Genomic DNA, 16,322 nt, shown 5'->3' on the forward strand with positions numbered 1-16,322 from the left:
GGAGAAGACTGCAGAACACAGGGGCCACGGCTTCTGGTTAACTTAGAATGAGAAAAAGGGACACAAACTAGAAAAGGAAGAAATAAATGCATCACTCTATGCTCAGGATATAATTGCATGCCTAGACTATTCAACAGAATCAGCTCATTAGTAAATTCATAAATACACCAAAATCCACTGCCTCCAAGCATAGTAACTCCAAATAGCTGGAAATAATAATGAAAGAAATTTTATCCTGGTTTAGATCAAGCTCTTTGTATATTTTCACATTAGCCTAATAAATCATATAAGCATATTTGGAAGGCTGAATTCTGGTTCTGGTCAGGAAAACTAGATATAATATACAGCAGGGCCAGGAAATTATGGGCTGAAGGCCAAATCTGGCCTATTCTCTGCTTTTTGTAAATAAAGTTTTATTGGAACATAACCAAGTTCAGTCATTTACTACTGTCTAGCTTGTTTTTGCACTACAACAGCAGACTTAAGTAGCGGTGAGAGACACTCTATGGCCAAAACCAAAAATGTTGGCTGTCCGGCCCTTCACAGGAAACATTTGACAACCCCTGATATAAACAATCAGACTTTCCGGGCGACACAATCCAGGGATGTCTTCTCAGTCCTCACGGTGCACAAGAGCTCCATCTGCCTGGAATCTGCCCAAACTCCACTCCCCTTGCCTTCCATTCGACACACACCCGGTTGTCCCTGGCCCTTCTCTCTGGCCTTCTGAATGTCTCCACCTTCCCTAGTCTTTCCCCACCTCTTAATGTTTATTTATTTTTGAGAGAGAGAGAGAGACAGACAGACAGACAGACAGACAGAGCGTGCCAGTGGGGGAGGAGCAGAGAGAAAGGGAGACACAGAAACCAAAGCAGGCTCCAGGCTCTGAGCTGTCAGCACAGAGCCCAATGCGGGTCTCAAACCCACAAGTCATGAGATTATGACCTAAACTGAAGTTGGACACTCAACTGACTGAGCCACCCAGGTGCCCTTTCCATCTCTTGAATGTAATCTTTCTCTAGGTCTTCTCCTCAGCCCTCCCTCCTGGACTAAACTATGACCTCAGCACAAAGGACTCCTCAATCTGATCTCCCACCCTGACCCTTCCCCGGAATCAAATACCCAACCATAGATATCTGCCCAGGGGGATTCCATGAACTTGTCAGACTCAGCACTGCCAAGACAGCACGTATCTTCCTCCAGAAGACAGGCTCCTCCCAGGCTAGAAACTCTGGCTCCTGCCAGTTACTCAAGGTCACTTCTAGTTAGACACCAGTTACTGCCTTTTTCAAATCAGACCCACCACCATGATCCCGGCTCAGAAAGTCCTGGCACTTCTCCCCAGAAATTCTCAACTCAGAATGCTTTTCTCCTGGGGGAGAGCGACTAAGCTGGTTTTTTAAGCCGACAAGGGATTCATCACATCAAAATTTTTATTCTATTTTTTTATTTGAGGGAGAGAGAGAGAGTGAGTGAGCGGAAGAGGGGCAGAGAGAAAGAGAATCTTAAGCAGTTTTCCAAGCTGAGCATGGAGCCCGACACGGGGCTCAATCCTAGACCCTGGAATCATGACCTGAGCCAAACTTGAGAGTTGGACACTCAACTGTTGGGCACCCTGCTGTCTCTGTTTTAAATATTGCTGTTCTACAGGAGAGTTTGTTGGAAAAGTGAGTTCTGTCACTACCAATAAGCACAACACCATAACAGACATTTAAAAATAATAAGCACTGGAGAACAGGAGAAACCTAATGGAGGACCAGCGGGAGGGGAAGAGGGAGAGAGAGCTGGGGAGAGAGAGGGACGCAAAACCTGAGAGACTACTGAATACTGAAAATGAACTGAGGGTTGAAGGGGAAGAGGGAGGGGGAAGAGAGGTGGTGGTGATGGAGGAGGGCACTTGTGGGCAAGAATACTGGGTGTTATATGGAAACCAATTTGACAATAAACTATTAAAAAAAAATAACAAGCATTGATCCCTACTATATCTTCAGGTCCTGAGATGCTGTAATTTTTCTGATTAGTTGAGGGCTTATTGTCTCTTTTGGCCTCACCTACCTGAATAATTTTCAGCCTTTCTGTACGAAAATCATTATTGGAGTAGGAATTTTTAACCTGTGGACTGCGGACAAATTTTACAGGGCGTGTAAATCCCTAAAATCATGTGCAAAATACCTGTGGGGGAGGTGTATAAAATGTGTGTGTGTGTGTGTGTGTGTGTGTGTGTGTGTGTGTGTGAAATCAGTCTATGTGTTTTTCCAGAGAGAAAGTCCATAGCCTCCAGCCAATTAGTCTCAGAGGTCTCTGTGACCCCAAAAAGGTTAAGTCATTGGTCAGAATATATCAATTTGTTTTAAGATATCCGTCACTGTTAATAAACATGGAAGCCTGTCCACATTTATAAGTATGTGTGCAGCACAAAGAAATGGATTTGCTTAAGGCTCCTTAGTTCCCTCCTTTTGAGCGAATGTATTTTCCATCCTTGTGAAATGAATCAGGCTAAAGAAAGCAAGGCACAGAAAGCCTTCCCCTTCTGTGAGGCTCTGGAAGGTCCTGGAGCAGGTGAGGTCATACGTCTCCTTTTTTATTCCCTTCACAAGACTGCCAGGAAAAATGGTCTGACACGAAGCTCAGGCTCTCAAAGGAAGAAAAGTGGATGCAAATTCAATTCTCTGCAGCAGAAAGGAGTGGTGAGGTCACATTTTGTGCCTCCCAAAATAGGCAGCACTGACTAATAAAAGCTGCCAAGGTCCCTGGCCCACCCCAACTTGTGCTATTGCCTTTTTGGTGTCTTGCCGGCTTGTTTGCTAAAAACTCAGTGTGGTTGGGTTTTGTTCAACCAGAATGAAACTAAAGTCCTTTTTTCCTGATGTCTGCTCTGTAGCAGTAATGTTTAGGATATCCCAGGAGCTAGCTGAGGCTCTTCTTCACATTAAATCATCGTTGCCTGCCTGGGCAGAACCGCGTTGCAGTTTTGGGAAGAGCCCAATACATCTAGGAATTAGAACTAGAACCACACTCTTTATTTTCATGCACTCAATAAAAGTTGGGAGTGTTCTGCATTAACATTAAAACAACCTTTTTCTATAGACTAGAGTTATAATTTCAAGTGTGTCTTTCCCTGGTAAGGCTTTGATCCTAAGACATCACAAAAATTGCATGTTGGACTTCAAATGTTCTGCCTTTTAATAGGGTATTTCCTCTGGGCATTTAGACTGATAAATGTTTTAAGGAATTCATTTATTCTTTATAAACTTTTTTAAAAGTTTATTATCTTGAGAGAGAGCAGGAAGGCAGAGAGAGAGGGAGAGAGAGAGAGAATCCTGAGCAGGCTCAACACCGTTAGTACCGAGCCCGAAGTGGGGCTCCATCTCATGAACTGTGAGATCATGACCTGAGCCACGATCAAGAGTCAGATGCTTGACTGAGCCGCCCAGGCGCCCCTCATTCATTCTTTTATTCATTCACTGATCTATCAACAACACAAAGCAGGAGCTTAGACTACAAAGAGGAAAGAGAGAGGGGAGGCCTTTTGTTGAAGGCAGCATGTCTGGCCCATAGCCTTCCCACTATACCTGGAATTTGTCCAGCTTATTCTCCACTATTGAATATATTAGACGGTTTCAAATTGTTCGCTCCTACAAATTACACTGCGAACAGGGTTTTTGTGCAGATAACATAAGTGACTGGAGGGGACATATCCAGAGCAGTGGGCCTAGAAGACCCAAGTAAGGTAAGTTTCATGGCTCCTTTTTTGTCCACTGCAAAATTGTTTACCAGAGGGATGGTGATAATGTGCCATGTCTCCAGCCTCAAACCTCATAACAGCCGATGGTGGGCACAGGAACTTTCAAATGTTTTTGATACATACACATGTAACGTATCTTAGATTTGTTTGACTTTTCCTTTCAAACAATAGCCTATTTCTAAAACATTATAACCAGCAGGAGTAACACTTAACTGTGCACCTGCTATGTGCCCAGCATGCCTTGGTTTAAATCCTCCCAGTAATCCTGTGATGTAGGGACCATTACTGTTCCCATTTAACTTATGAGCTACTGGAAACCGGGTTCTTTGACTCAAAGGCCTATACACTCATCCCCTCTGCTCTTGCACCCATAGTGGTTGTAGTGTTACAATAAAATTTGGCAGGGGCACCTGGGTGCCTCAGTAGGTTGATCATCTCATTCTTCATTTCGGCTCGGGTCATGATCCCAGGGTTGTGGGATCAAGTCCTGCGTTGGGCTCTGCACTGAGCGTGGAGGCTGCTTAAGATTTTCTCTCTTTCCCTCTCCCCCTCTCCCCTGCTCCTGCTCTCTTTCTCTCTCTCTAAAATGAAATTAATTCATTAATTGGTTAAAAAAAAAAGAGAGAGACAAGCAAAGCTCTTCTCATTGATAATAATGCCGGCAGCCTGGACTCCCACCCTTTCAGCTGCCCTATGGGACCTCTGACTCCTACAAAGCCAAAAAACACTGTGGTGGGCCCACTCTGCCAGGTCATAGAGCCACACTTGGGCCCCAGTCTCCAGGCCCATCCGCATGCCCAGCTCCACAAGGGCACTGGCTGTACAGATCATCGTAACACCCCAGAACCCACCTATTTCTCGGCCGAGCTGGGAGGACTTCAGAGATCCTGCTGATGAGACTACAGCACACCTGCCCCACAGCCCAGCCTTGGTCCTAATGTTCTCCTTGGGCAGGAAGCCTTCCCACTCGGACGTGTTGAAGGGAAAATCTGTGCTCTCGACCATAGAGACGTTCACATGTTCCCGGAGGTGGCAGTACAGGGCCTCGGCACTGAACTTGACCCCCGGCCCTGGCCCCTTATAGGACACTTTATACTTATTCATATTCAAGTAATTCCTCCAGATCTTCTGAAGCCTGGGGATAAGGTTTTTGGAAGAGCTGTCCTTGTTCCACACCTGGAAGGAGGCCTCTGGCTTGGCTTTGGCTGGGCCCCGGGGGCTCTTGAGGGACTGGCTGCCCCTGTGGGTGTCCTGGGTGCTGCTTGGAGTTTCAACCTGTTTCTCCAGACCTCTCGACATCTGGAATTCCTTGCTTTGCAACTTAAGGGAATCATAATAAGTCCCCTTCTTCTTCTCCTTCCACACACAGATGACTGCAAACAGGAGAAAGGCCAGCACACAGAAGCTGAACTTTTTCTTCAAGTTGGTGTGAATCATAATGAAAGATGTGTCCAAGGCAGCCACTCTGTTCTGAGCAGGAAACAAGCCTAAAAAAACGTAAGACGAGGCAAACATTACATAAACCAAACCAAAAAGTAGTGACTGGCAAGAGGTGGGAAGATGAGCCCAGGCAGTGGGTTCGGAGTGAGAAGACTCCCTTCCAGCCTTGGTCTACCTCCCACCGGGCCTGCGGCTCATGGCAGCTTGAAGTAAACATTCGACCTCAGTTTGGGCTTTGAATGTGGAGAGCAGTCCTCAGACACCCCTTGTTCCTCTCTGACCATGAACATGTTCTGTAGTCTCCTACCATTCCTTTTTACACCCTGTCTTTGTTTTGCGTTGACTTGGTCTAGCTCCCTGACTATACTCTTGAGCTAGGTGAGGTCAGGAACCATATCTTACATATCATTGGGTTGCTAGGGTCTTATGCTGTCTGTTAAGTGGAGGTGAGTATGCTAGAAAAACTAACAGAAAAAAGGAAGAGCAGGATTACTGGTCTACATCACAAGTGTCCAAACTCCCCTAAATCCTAAGGGGCCCAGCATCCTTTTAAAATTGCCAGAAAAAGGGGCGTCTGAGTGGCTCAGTTGGTTAAGTGTCTGACTCTTGATTTTGGCTCAGGTCATGATCTCATGGTTTGCCCTCTGCTTCTCTCTCAAAATAAATAAACTTTTTTTAAAAAATGCCAGAATGAGACTTCTGTCCACAGACAGGGGCTGTGATAAACAGACCTGTGGCTCATCCCATTAAGGGCTTTGCTGTTGGACTCCTGCGTGAGAAGACCACCAACAGTTAGCTTATAACATAACATTCAGTTTCACGAAGTGTCCTGCAAGAATAGTATCAAGTATCAGGAAGCTGACTCAACTCATGATAAAGAAGAGGAAATCTCTTTTCTTAATTTTTTTATGTTTTATTCATTTTTGAGAGAGAGAGGGGCAGTGTGAACAGGAGAGGGTCAGAGAGAAAGGGAGACAGAATCTGAAGACAGGCTCCAGGCTCTGAGCTATCAGCACAGAGCCCGATGTGGAGCTTGAACCCATGAACTGTGAGATCATAACCTGAGCCGAAGCCAGATGCTCAACCGACTGAGCCACCCAGGTGCCCCAAGAAGAGGAAATTTTTATAAGACAGCAGACACGTAACCAATTCAGGAGATAAAATCAAAGATGCATGAAGCACATAAGATGTTAGTTCATCTAATTTTACCATAAACCAGGGCCACCGTGACACAAAACCCCAGCCAGCACCACATACACAATTGTCTAATTTGAAGGGCATCTCCTGAGCTGTGCAGAGAGGCCCTGACCATCGTTAGCCATGAAGGTGTTACAATCTCCACATTCATAGATTAGCAACCTGAAGTTCTGAGAGGTTAAGAGAAGTGCCGAGGATCACAAAGCTGAGTAAATGGTAGCATCGAAGTTCAAACCCAAAGGCACTGGATTCCACAATCCATGTCTTTTTCACTATAAACATGCACAAAACTGCTGAAACTTCTGGAAAATGGATTTTATTACACACATAGAGCCTAATAGTCCCCTTTATATCTGGGTTAAGACGTACTTTGCTTTCCCGGAATTAATTGTGTAACTAGACAGCAAATGGGAGTACTTTGAACTCAAACAATGATCTGTATCTTTTGGAAAACATCAGATTCTTTCCTAAATAACTGGGTTTATTTACCATAATGAGTCTAAGCAATCACCCCTGGGGTTCTGCTAACCCACTAGAGATCCATAGTTCCTTCCCATGGAATCCAGAGCTAAGGCTATCTGGGGCAAGAGGTAGGAGTACTGGACTAGGTATTCACAAAACCTGGCTTCGCTCCCCATTCGTAGTGAGTTTGGGCAAGTCACTAAGCCTGTCTGTACCTAGGTTTCTGTAGAGTAATTCCTCTCTCATTCACGGACTACTAGGAGGACCAGCAAAAATGACATTGAACTAGGTCACTGTAAAGCCACAGGAAGTGCTCTGAACAGAAATCAGAGAGCAGCCCCTTGGCTAAGGGCCATGGGGAGGCCATATGGAATGGGGAGAAATGGCAGACTGGAACACTGGCCATGACTCATCAACCTGAGCTTCAGGTCTTTATCTGAGACTCTCTAATGTAAGCGGCTTCCAGACCATTCCTACCAACCAAATAGTGCTTCCCACCCCACCCCACCCCCAGACCGTAGGAGACCATGGGCTCTTGCCTTGAGCTGCAGACATTTTGGAAGTGATGAAATATACACAAAGGGAGAAAAATGCAAACCTATGATCATGAAATCGGGAAGGGGCCTTGTTACATGTCGGAAAACTAAAGAATTCAGTTTCCTCAGACACTCAGCCCAGCTGATCACACGACTGCAACAGATAAAGAACTCAAGAAGAAGAGAAAGGAGCATTTAAAAAGTGTCTCCAGTATGGTCAGCATTTTAGCTGCAATGTCTAATTTTTTTTGATGTTTATTTGTTTTTGAGAGAGAGAGAGAGAGAGAGAGAGAGAGAGAGAGAGAGCGCACGCGTATGCACACAAGCAGGGGAGGGGCAGACAGAGAGGAGGACAGAGGACCCAAAGTTGGTTCTGCACTGACAGCGGCGAGCCCAATGTGGGGCTCAAACTCACAAACCTTGAGATTATTACCTGAGCCAAAGTCAGACACTTAACCAAACAGAGCCACCCAGGCGCCCCTGCAATGTCTAATTTTATCTTTACTATAACACCATGGGATAGATATTCACAGCCCCATTTGAGAAAATGAAAACACTGATGCTTAGCAAAGTTTGGGCTTCTCCAAAGTCAGGTGGTAGTCAGTGCCAGAACCAGGATTCCAACCTAGGTCCGTCTGACTCTAAACATTTATAGTCTTCGCACTAAAAGATAGGCATCTATGTTAAGAAAACAAAACAAAACAATGAAATGTCAGTGTTGACCAAACAGAACTGAAAAATCAGGTTCCCTAGAGGGACAACTCAATCCACCAGGCAATCACAGGAGAATCACCTTTGCCTTCAGTAATGACCCCGCCCCTCCAACCCATGTGCACTGTTTTAAAACCTCAGGCAGCCCCTTCACGGGAATTAGATATATAAGACCCACAATAACCCTGTCAGGTAAGCAGAGCAAATCATATTAGTTCCATTTATAGTTGAAAGAACTGAGATTTTAGGAAAGAAGGAAGGGAGGGAGGGAAAAGGAAAGAAGGAAGGAATGAAGAAAGGGAGGAAGGAAGGGAGGGAGGGAAGGAGGGAAAGGGAAGGAAGAGAAGAAAGAATTTCCAAAGTTGCATGCATGATTTGGAAGAGCGCAGTTAAGTTGGACTTAACACGTCTATGTGTGAGTGAAATGAAATAGGAGGTAGGGAGGTAAAACCTGATTCACGGTCTAGGAGCTGAGGCTTGGAAGGAAGGAGCTGGTGGTCACCTTCCGGCTGTCACCTGTTCTCCCAAGGTTGAGAGTCCCAGAAGAGAAGAGCTCCTCCAAAAAGCCCAGCACAACAGTCCTGCCACTTTAAGACAAGCCTCAAAAAAAAAAAAAAAGAAGACAGCCTCAGCCCACAGGGTCATGGACCCAGGGCACTCATCCCGAAACCTCACCACCTCAGGGCTCCCCAGGTCTCCTGACACCACCCTCTCTTCCACCTCCAAGTCCAAAGACTGGCTGGAGTTTCTGGTCATAGACACTGAGAACTTCAAGATCCTTTTTCCTCTCTCCAGCTGCTCTAAAGAGACAGGGACTGAAGCAGTTCCATCTAAGCAGCCCAAACTGAAGGGAACGAGTAGTAAATTTTTCTCCCCTGATTCTTTGGGGAAACACACCAAGCTTTGGATTTTCCAGAGGTCTTAGCCCCTGGGCCTTTGCACTGCTATAGTCTCTCCCCTGTCCACTTGCCTGGCAACCTGACAGAGTTACCCTTCTGCTTCTGCCCTCCCATGGAACGCCCTCTGGTTTGTATCAGGTGCTGAGCAATGCTCGCTTTTCCTGCTGACCCCCTGCTAGAGGGGAACTCCTCTGGACTCATTCCTAAAATCTTCAGTGTCCAAAGCAGGACCTGAAACTGACTCATTCCTAAAACTGACTGGGTACTCAAAAAAGGCTTACTGAACTGATGGGATTCGATCAATATATCCCTACTACCCCCACCAGACTTCTAGAACAGGAACAGCCCACATTATCACCAATGAAAAACAAGCCAGTGGCTCCTGGGTGGCTCAGTCAATTAAGCAGCTGACTTAAGCAGCCGGCAGGCCCACGGGTCCTCAGGAACCAGCACTGTTCTCCATGAGAGGAATGTTTGGAGTCTCACGGTTCATGGGTTTGAGCCCTGTGACAGGCTCTGTGTGGACAGCTCAGAGCCTGAAGCCTGTTTCGGATTCCGTGTCTTTCTCTCTCTACCCTTCCCTGACTCGTATTCGCTCTCTCTCTCTGTCTCTGTCTCGGTCTCTCTCCCTCAAAAAGAAATAAAACACTAAAAAAAAAATATTTTTTAAATAATAAAAAAAAAAAAAAGAAGAAGAAGCCAACTCTAAAACCAACTGTAAGAAAATCCCAGTCAAAGTAAGCTTCCTGCCCCGGAGTACCCCTCACTACGTGCCCAGTACCACAGACAGGACTTGACACAAAGCAGGTGCTCAAAAAAGATGGACTGAATCACAGAGTCACTTCAAGTCTCACACATACCTTTTATAAAAACAGGTAAACCACCTATTCCCACTCATCAGAACTAAACACATAACACGTGAGGAAAAGAGCAAAGCTGCAATGAGACTTCGTGACCCCACGACTCCTGGCCCCATACTCTACCACCCCGTTTCTTAATTAGGAATGCACCCTTAGCTGCTCCAGCGCTTCTGGTCTCCTTACCTGCTTCTGGCTAATCCCCCTGGGGCTGCAGGCCCGCCAGGTCCTCAGGAACCAGCACTGTTCTCCATGAGAGGAACGCTTGCTTTATTGGGTCTGGAGGCCAAGGCTCATTTTTTTCAGGATGATCAAAAAACATCTGCAAAGGCCAAAAAAAAAAAAAAAAAAAGAGGAGGTAAGGGCTGGCTTCCCGGTAGGGCAGGGTTAACGATTAACAAGGCAGTCAGGCCCCTCTGAGAGTCTTTCATTCAGCAGGATCCAGGAAGCCCGGAGGGCTCAAGAAAAGCACCACAAGGAGACAAGAGCCCGTTACAGGTGCTGAGCTCAGGGTCTGGAGAAGCAGAGAAGGCCTGGAAACAGAGCTACACTAGATAAGAACATGCTAGAAGGATGAAGCAGGCATCACAGAGAAACCCAGTAAAGAAAAGGATGGATTAGTCACTGGTTTAGGGGTAAGGAGCAGTTTGGGGAGAGAAGATTCAGCTCATCCCTAAATCTACTCTAGACAGATTTTTTTCAACTTATTTATTATCAAAGAATACTTAATGATATGTGAAATTTCTATTGGTATAATGCTCACTGGAAAAATAGGTTGTAAAACGGTATCTAATATTCTAATCAAATCCAAAAAATAAAAATGTTAATGTACATGTGAGACAGCGAGAGGACTCGAAAAAACAAAAAAGACAACACTGGATGGTAGAATAATGTTTTCAGCTTTTACAATTTTTTGTTTATCCCAAAAATTTTAAAATACATATGCATTACTCTTAGAGTTGGAAAAATATTATAAAAATATAATTTTAAGAAGCTAAAAATAGAATTCTATAGTTGTCAGCTCTTGCTTCTTTCTGATGGAATGTGGAAAAATAATAAAGGAAAACTTGAATAGTCACTTGCATGGAAATTCTGATTTATCTACCATGGAAAATGCTGTAATTAAAAGAAAAAAAGAGTCAAGTTGTACAAAGGATAAAGCAAGTCAGAGCCTCTCAAAATAATCAGGCAATTTACATGAATGGACAAATCACAAAATAGAAAAAAATGATTAACAAGCATATAAAATTATGATGAATCCCAAGAAAAACCCAAAAGGGGAAGCTGGCATATTAAGATGCTAGTTTCTAGGATTAACATCAGCCAGCAGTTTCCAAAATGATTCATTGCTGGTTGAATGGATTGTACTAGAATCGGTGTATTTTGAGGAAGCAGTAGCAATTACTTCAACCTTTTTTTTAGAAAGTAACCAGGTCACAGAATTAAGAGCTTATGACCATCAACTAAGTTACATACCTCTAGGAAATAAGACTGAAAAAATAATTGAAAGGAGAAAAAGATGACATATTTTGTTTTTCTCACATGTAAATGACTCCCTACCTTCCACAGTTGTGATGAAGTTTGAAAAAGGATTTGTGGTGGGGTGCCTCAGTGGCTGAGTTTGCTAAGCGCCCTACTTCGGCTCAGGTCATGATTTCACAGTTTATGGGTTCGAGCCACATGTCGGGCTCTGTGCTGACAGCTCAGTGCCTGAAGCCTGCTTCGGATTCTGTGTCTCCTACTCTCTCTACACCTCCCCTGCTTGTGCTCGCTCGCTCGCTCTCTCTCTCTCTCTCTCTCTCTCTCTCAAAAATAAATAAATATTAAAATATTTTTTAAAAAGGATTTGTAGGATAAATAATGAATTTTATAAATCAGTATATACATGCAAAAAGAAAAAAGTTTCAGTTTCAAAATTGTTTATAATATTTATAAATAAAAAACATTTTAAATCTAAGTTTGTTTATACTGTTTATAAAATGTTTAAACCATTTATATACAATTTATAAACAATTTTGAAATGAAAAACTATTTTTCTTTTTGTATGTACATATTGAATTATAAAATTCATTCTTTATAAAACATTTTATAAACACTTATAAAATCTATGGGTAATGACACTAAGCATTCAGCAAAAGGGAAATAGTTAAACTTGGGTACCTCCACCTCATGGAAAGAAAATCTACAGGGGCTGCTGGGTGGCTCAGCTGGTTGAGTGTCTGATACTTGACTTCGGCTCAGGTCATGATCTCATGGTTCCTGAGTTTGAGCCCTGCAGCCTCGCCTCAGGCTCTATGCTGACTGAAAAGTCTGCTTGTGATTCTCTCTCTCTGCTCTTCACTCGCTCACTCTCTCTCTGTCTCTCAAAATAAATATATAAACCTTAAAGGAAGGAAGGAAGAAAAGGAAGAAAGAAGAAAAGAAAGAAAGAAGAAAGAAAGAAAGAAAGAAAAAGAAAGAAAGAAAGAAAGGAAGAAAGAAAGAAAGAAAGAAAGAGAAAGAAAGAAAGAAAGAAAGAAAGAAAGAAAGAAAGAAAGAAAGAAAGAAAGAAAGAAAGAAAGAAAGAAAAGGGAAAATATGGGACGCTTGGGTGGCTCAGTTGGCTAAGCGTCCAACTTCAGCTCGGTCATGATCTCACTGTGAGTTTGAACCCCGCAGACTCTGTGCTGAGAGCTTGGAGTCTGGAGCCTGCTTCAGATACTTTCTCCCTCTCTCACTCTTCCTCCCCCACTTGCACTCTTTCTCTGTCACTCTCTCAAAAATAAATAAACATTAAAAAATTTTTTTAATGAGAAGGAAGGAAAATATACATATATATCACAATATTAACTTAAAATATATAAATTAAAAATATGTATAAATACATATAAGGTAATATGTAATCATATATAAAATGTATAAATTATTGTGTATGAATTTACGTAGCAACAGGGGAAAAATCCTTCAAACATTATAACAAAAAAAAGTGAAACAGAGAATGTTATCTGTGCACTCATCATTGTGACTAAAAGTTACTCATGTCCTAATAGCTAGGGAAAATGTACCTGACTGAGACCAGAAAATAACTGATAAGCAAACTGAGAGAGAAGTTCTCATCTTTCATTTTTACTTCCTTTATTATACTTATGATGTTACTGGCAAAACTGTTAGGGTCAATACTGAAAATACATTTCAACCTTGTGTATCAACTCCACGCACACTGTGGAGCTGGCCTTGAAGCCTGGCCTAGAACACGCAGCCTCAGCAGAACTCAGCGGAAGCCAGGAAACCACAGCCCCTTCGCTCCTCCCCTCCCCTGACCTAGGAGGAGACGCCCGCCTTGCAGGCTGGGGGCCACGCAGGCAGGAGGGCAGCTGTGGGCCGGCCTGCGTATGTCAAGGCAAAAGCAAGAGGTGCTTTATGGTGTTCCTTATCAAAACCTCAGTGGTCCCCTCATCAAATCAGAGAGCTGGCTCCCAGACACTCCTGGTCAAATCCTAAAATACGTCTGATAGCTCTTCTTCTCATGTGATCTATGTTTTCTTAGTGCATAAGACTTTGTAATTATGCACGCATTCATAGGATTATCTGATTACCATCTGCCTACTCTACTAACAAAGTAAACTCCTTCAGAAGGAGCCTTCTCAGACTTCTTCACTACTATCTTCAGGGCCTAGATAAGTGTCCAACACATGGCAAGCACTCGATAATTATTTGTTGACTGAATGAAATTTTACCAGGTCTTCAGAGCTCTGTGCTTCCCTCAGACATCACTGACGGAAAAGGTTCTTTTCTTGGCACCCTTACGAGGAACACTGAGGGTAGCCCCTGCCCTCCTGGTGACACCTCTTGCTGGTTTGCTGCCAGACCCCCAGTAAGCTGCCAGAGCATGTGACTGTTGTGTGAATTCAGTGCACAGATAGTTAAGGCAGATCTACCTCTCCCCTATCGATTGCACCTGCTCCAAAAAACTTGCACTCCTAGGATATAACACCCATTCCCTGCTCCTGATTTCCAAAAACCAAGTTGCTGAAACATAAGTGGCCCAATTGTTAATGTCCATCTGTCATAGGTGAGGAGTCTTCCAGAAGTAGTCACTGCTGCTCATAAGACTGCAGTAGTGCTGAACTTCAACCAGCCACAAGAGTTATAACAGAATCCTCAATTCTCTGCGTGAGAAACTTTGGCAGTCAACTACCATTTATTCAGTACTAGCTGTGTGCTCAGCACACAGGGGTTGAGGCTAAGAGCTCTGGGATTAGACAGACTGGGGCAGGGTCCAAATTCTCTCACCAGGTACAAGACATCTGGTAAATTACTCAACCCTCTAATACTCAGCTTCTTTATCTGTAAAATGGGAGTAAAAATGAAACAGCCTATCTCACAGGATTGTTTAAGTTATCAAGTAAGGTAATATACCCAAAGGGATTACAATAGGCTTGCAGCAAAGATTATAGGCATCATATCTTTTACTCCTCACCATCCCCTCCCCTGTGCATACCATGACTGTCCCAAATTACGCATAAAGAAGAAGAGTGATTTTCTCAGAATAACTCAATTATGGCATTCCAAATGCCCTATGCTCTCTCACCCTTTATTTCCCTGCAATTAAAGTTCCTTCTGATGAAATGTCCTTTCCTTCTCTGTTCACACCCACTCAGCCCCCCCACGATCCCCTGCACCAGCTTAAAGTGCCCCTGGACTCTGAAGACTTTCTTGACCCCTCAGAGAGCCACATAACTCCCCTGTGCCTGTTCTGGCTCTCATCAGACTACGTGATATTAGCTGTTTGCTGGTCTGTCCCACCCAGATGGAGAATTCCTTTACGGTTTATTGCTGGCCACCCCATATCTAGCCAGGTTCGGAAACATAAGTGGGTCGTGCTCAGTCGTGTCTGAATCAAAGAGCGAAGCTAGCTCCAACACCACTCTTCCCCCTTCCCCACGTCCTTCAACTGTCAGATCCACACTCATCCACACACCCAGAATCCCCTTTGAGCACCGTCATTGCAGAAGTTGATTTTGTCTGTTGGATACATAGAGTGACGGGGAACTTACTACCTCCCGGGGGTGCACATAGCTTTGTGAACAGCTCTGCCCCTTAGGAAGTCTTTTTTTTTTTAATGTTTATTTATTTTTGAGACAGAGACAGAGCATGAGTGGGGGAGGGGTGGAGAGAGAGGGAGACACAGATTCTGAAACAGGCTTCAGGCTCTGAACTGTCAGCAGAGAGCCTGATGCAGGGCTTGATCTCACAAACTGTGAGATCATGACCTGAGTTAAAGTCCGACGCTTAACTGACTGAGCCACCCAGGCGCCCTCCCCCACTTAGGGGGTCTTAAAGTGAAGAAAAATCAACTCCCCCATAAAAATAAATTAGGGGGTTAAGCTCTGCTTTTTGGAACCACAAAGATTTAGAATGAGAACCACCAAGACACGTGGAGCCTGTGCTCAGTGCTGAGAACTTTGCATGCACCAGCTCATTTCATCCTCACACAACCCTGTGCAGACCATGCCACCTGCTACCAACATCGGTGAAGTCATTTCCCCTCCACCAGGACACTCTTCTTCATCCCTTGAATATTTTTGCACCTGGCTCACTGTAATTCTCCCCATGCTGTTTCTGTCTTGACTCTTGGTGATATCAACATCCACCTACACAATGCTTCTAGTCCCTGCTCTCAGTTCTTTACCTCTTCAACTCCAGTGATTGTGACTTTAGCCACTCATGCCCAAGGTCATATCTCTCTGATCTTACCATTTTCATAAAATACTCCACAGTCTTGATTTTCAGGCACCACCACCCCCAAACACCATTCCTATCTTTGTAGCTTAGTCCAACTAGTTTTGACCTCCAACTGTCTTCTGTGGTTCCTCCTACAACCTTCTCATGGTTTCTCACTTCCTTCATAGCTTCGTTTCCCTTCCTCCCCAGCTTAAACTCTGTGGTCACTCATTAAATTGACTTCTCCCATCACACAAATTTGGATAAACCCCAATCCTGGTTAAAGAAAACTCTCTGTGCTCCTACACACCTGCGAGCAAACAGCTGCATACCTAAAGAAAATCACAAAATGATACGTAATGGAGTTTGCCTCAAGTTCATGACCACTAACTGCTGGTAGCTCCTTCATGCTTCCTAGCAATCACATGCTACTTTTCTGGTCAATTCACCTGCCACTCTCCTAGAGGACTAAGTATGTGACTTCCTCCCCATAAAAAGTCCCTTCATCTTCCCGTTTCCTTGGTGAACTTGCTACTTATCCATAGAGAAAAAGGAAGCTACGAGAACAGAATCACCACATGCATACCTTTGTACCTCAGCTACTCACCTTACCTGCATTTATGCCCAAATGAGGTCTTGTTACTGTGGATGAACTGGCTGCACCCAACACTTGCAGTATCCACCATTTGTTCCACAAGAACTTATACTTATTTTTTAAAATAACTTTTAATATTTATTCATTTTTGAGAGACAGAATGCAAGTGGGGGGGGG

At 44.0% G+C, this 16,322-nt stretch overlaps 1 protein-coding gene across 20 annotated transcripts in view; it reads right to left on the reverse strand.

Moving 5' to 3' along the window:
• Positions 1-16,322, reverse strand: part of ST6GAL1 (ST6 beta-galactoside alpha-2,6-sialyltransferase 1) — a 119,735-nt gene that overhangs the window by 21,867 nt on the left and 81,546 nt on the right. For 17 of the 20 annotated variants that reach the window (XM_029939678.1, XM_029939663.1, XM_029939659.1 and 14 more), the window contains 2 exons: positions 10,034-10,169; positions 4,597-5,232 (listed from right to left, as the gene is read on the reverse strand). In XM_029939678.1, the coding sequence (XP_029795538.1) occupies positions 4,597-5,182 (586 nt within the window). In that variant the 5' untranslated portion in view covers positions 5,183-5,232; positions 10,034-10,169. Of the gene's footprint in view, positions 1-4,596; positions 5,233-8,542; positions 8,692-10,033; positions 10,170-16,322 lie in introns of all 20 variants that reach the window. The other 3 variants (XM_029939675.1, XM_029939674.1, XM_029939673.1) reach the window with 3 other exon arrangements.

This window comes from Suricata suricatta, chromosome 5, assembly GCF_006229205.1.
Source record: "Suricata suricatta isolate VVHF042 chromosome 5, meerkat_22Aug2017_6uvM2_HiC, whole genome shotgun sequence".
NCBI classification, from domain to species: domain Eukaryota; kingdom Metazoa; phylum Chordata; class Mammalia; order Carnivora; family Herpestidae; genus Suricata; species Suricata suricatta.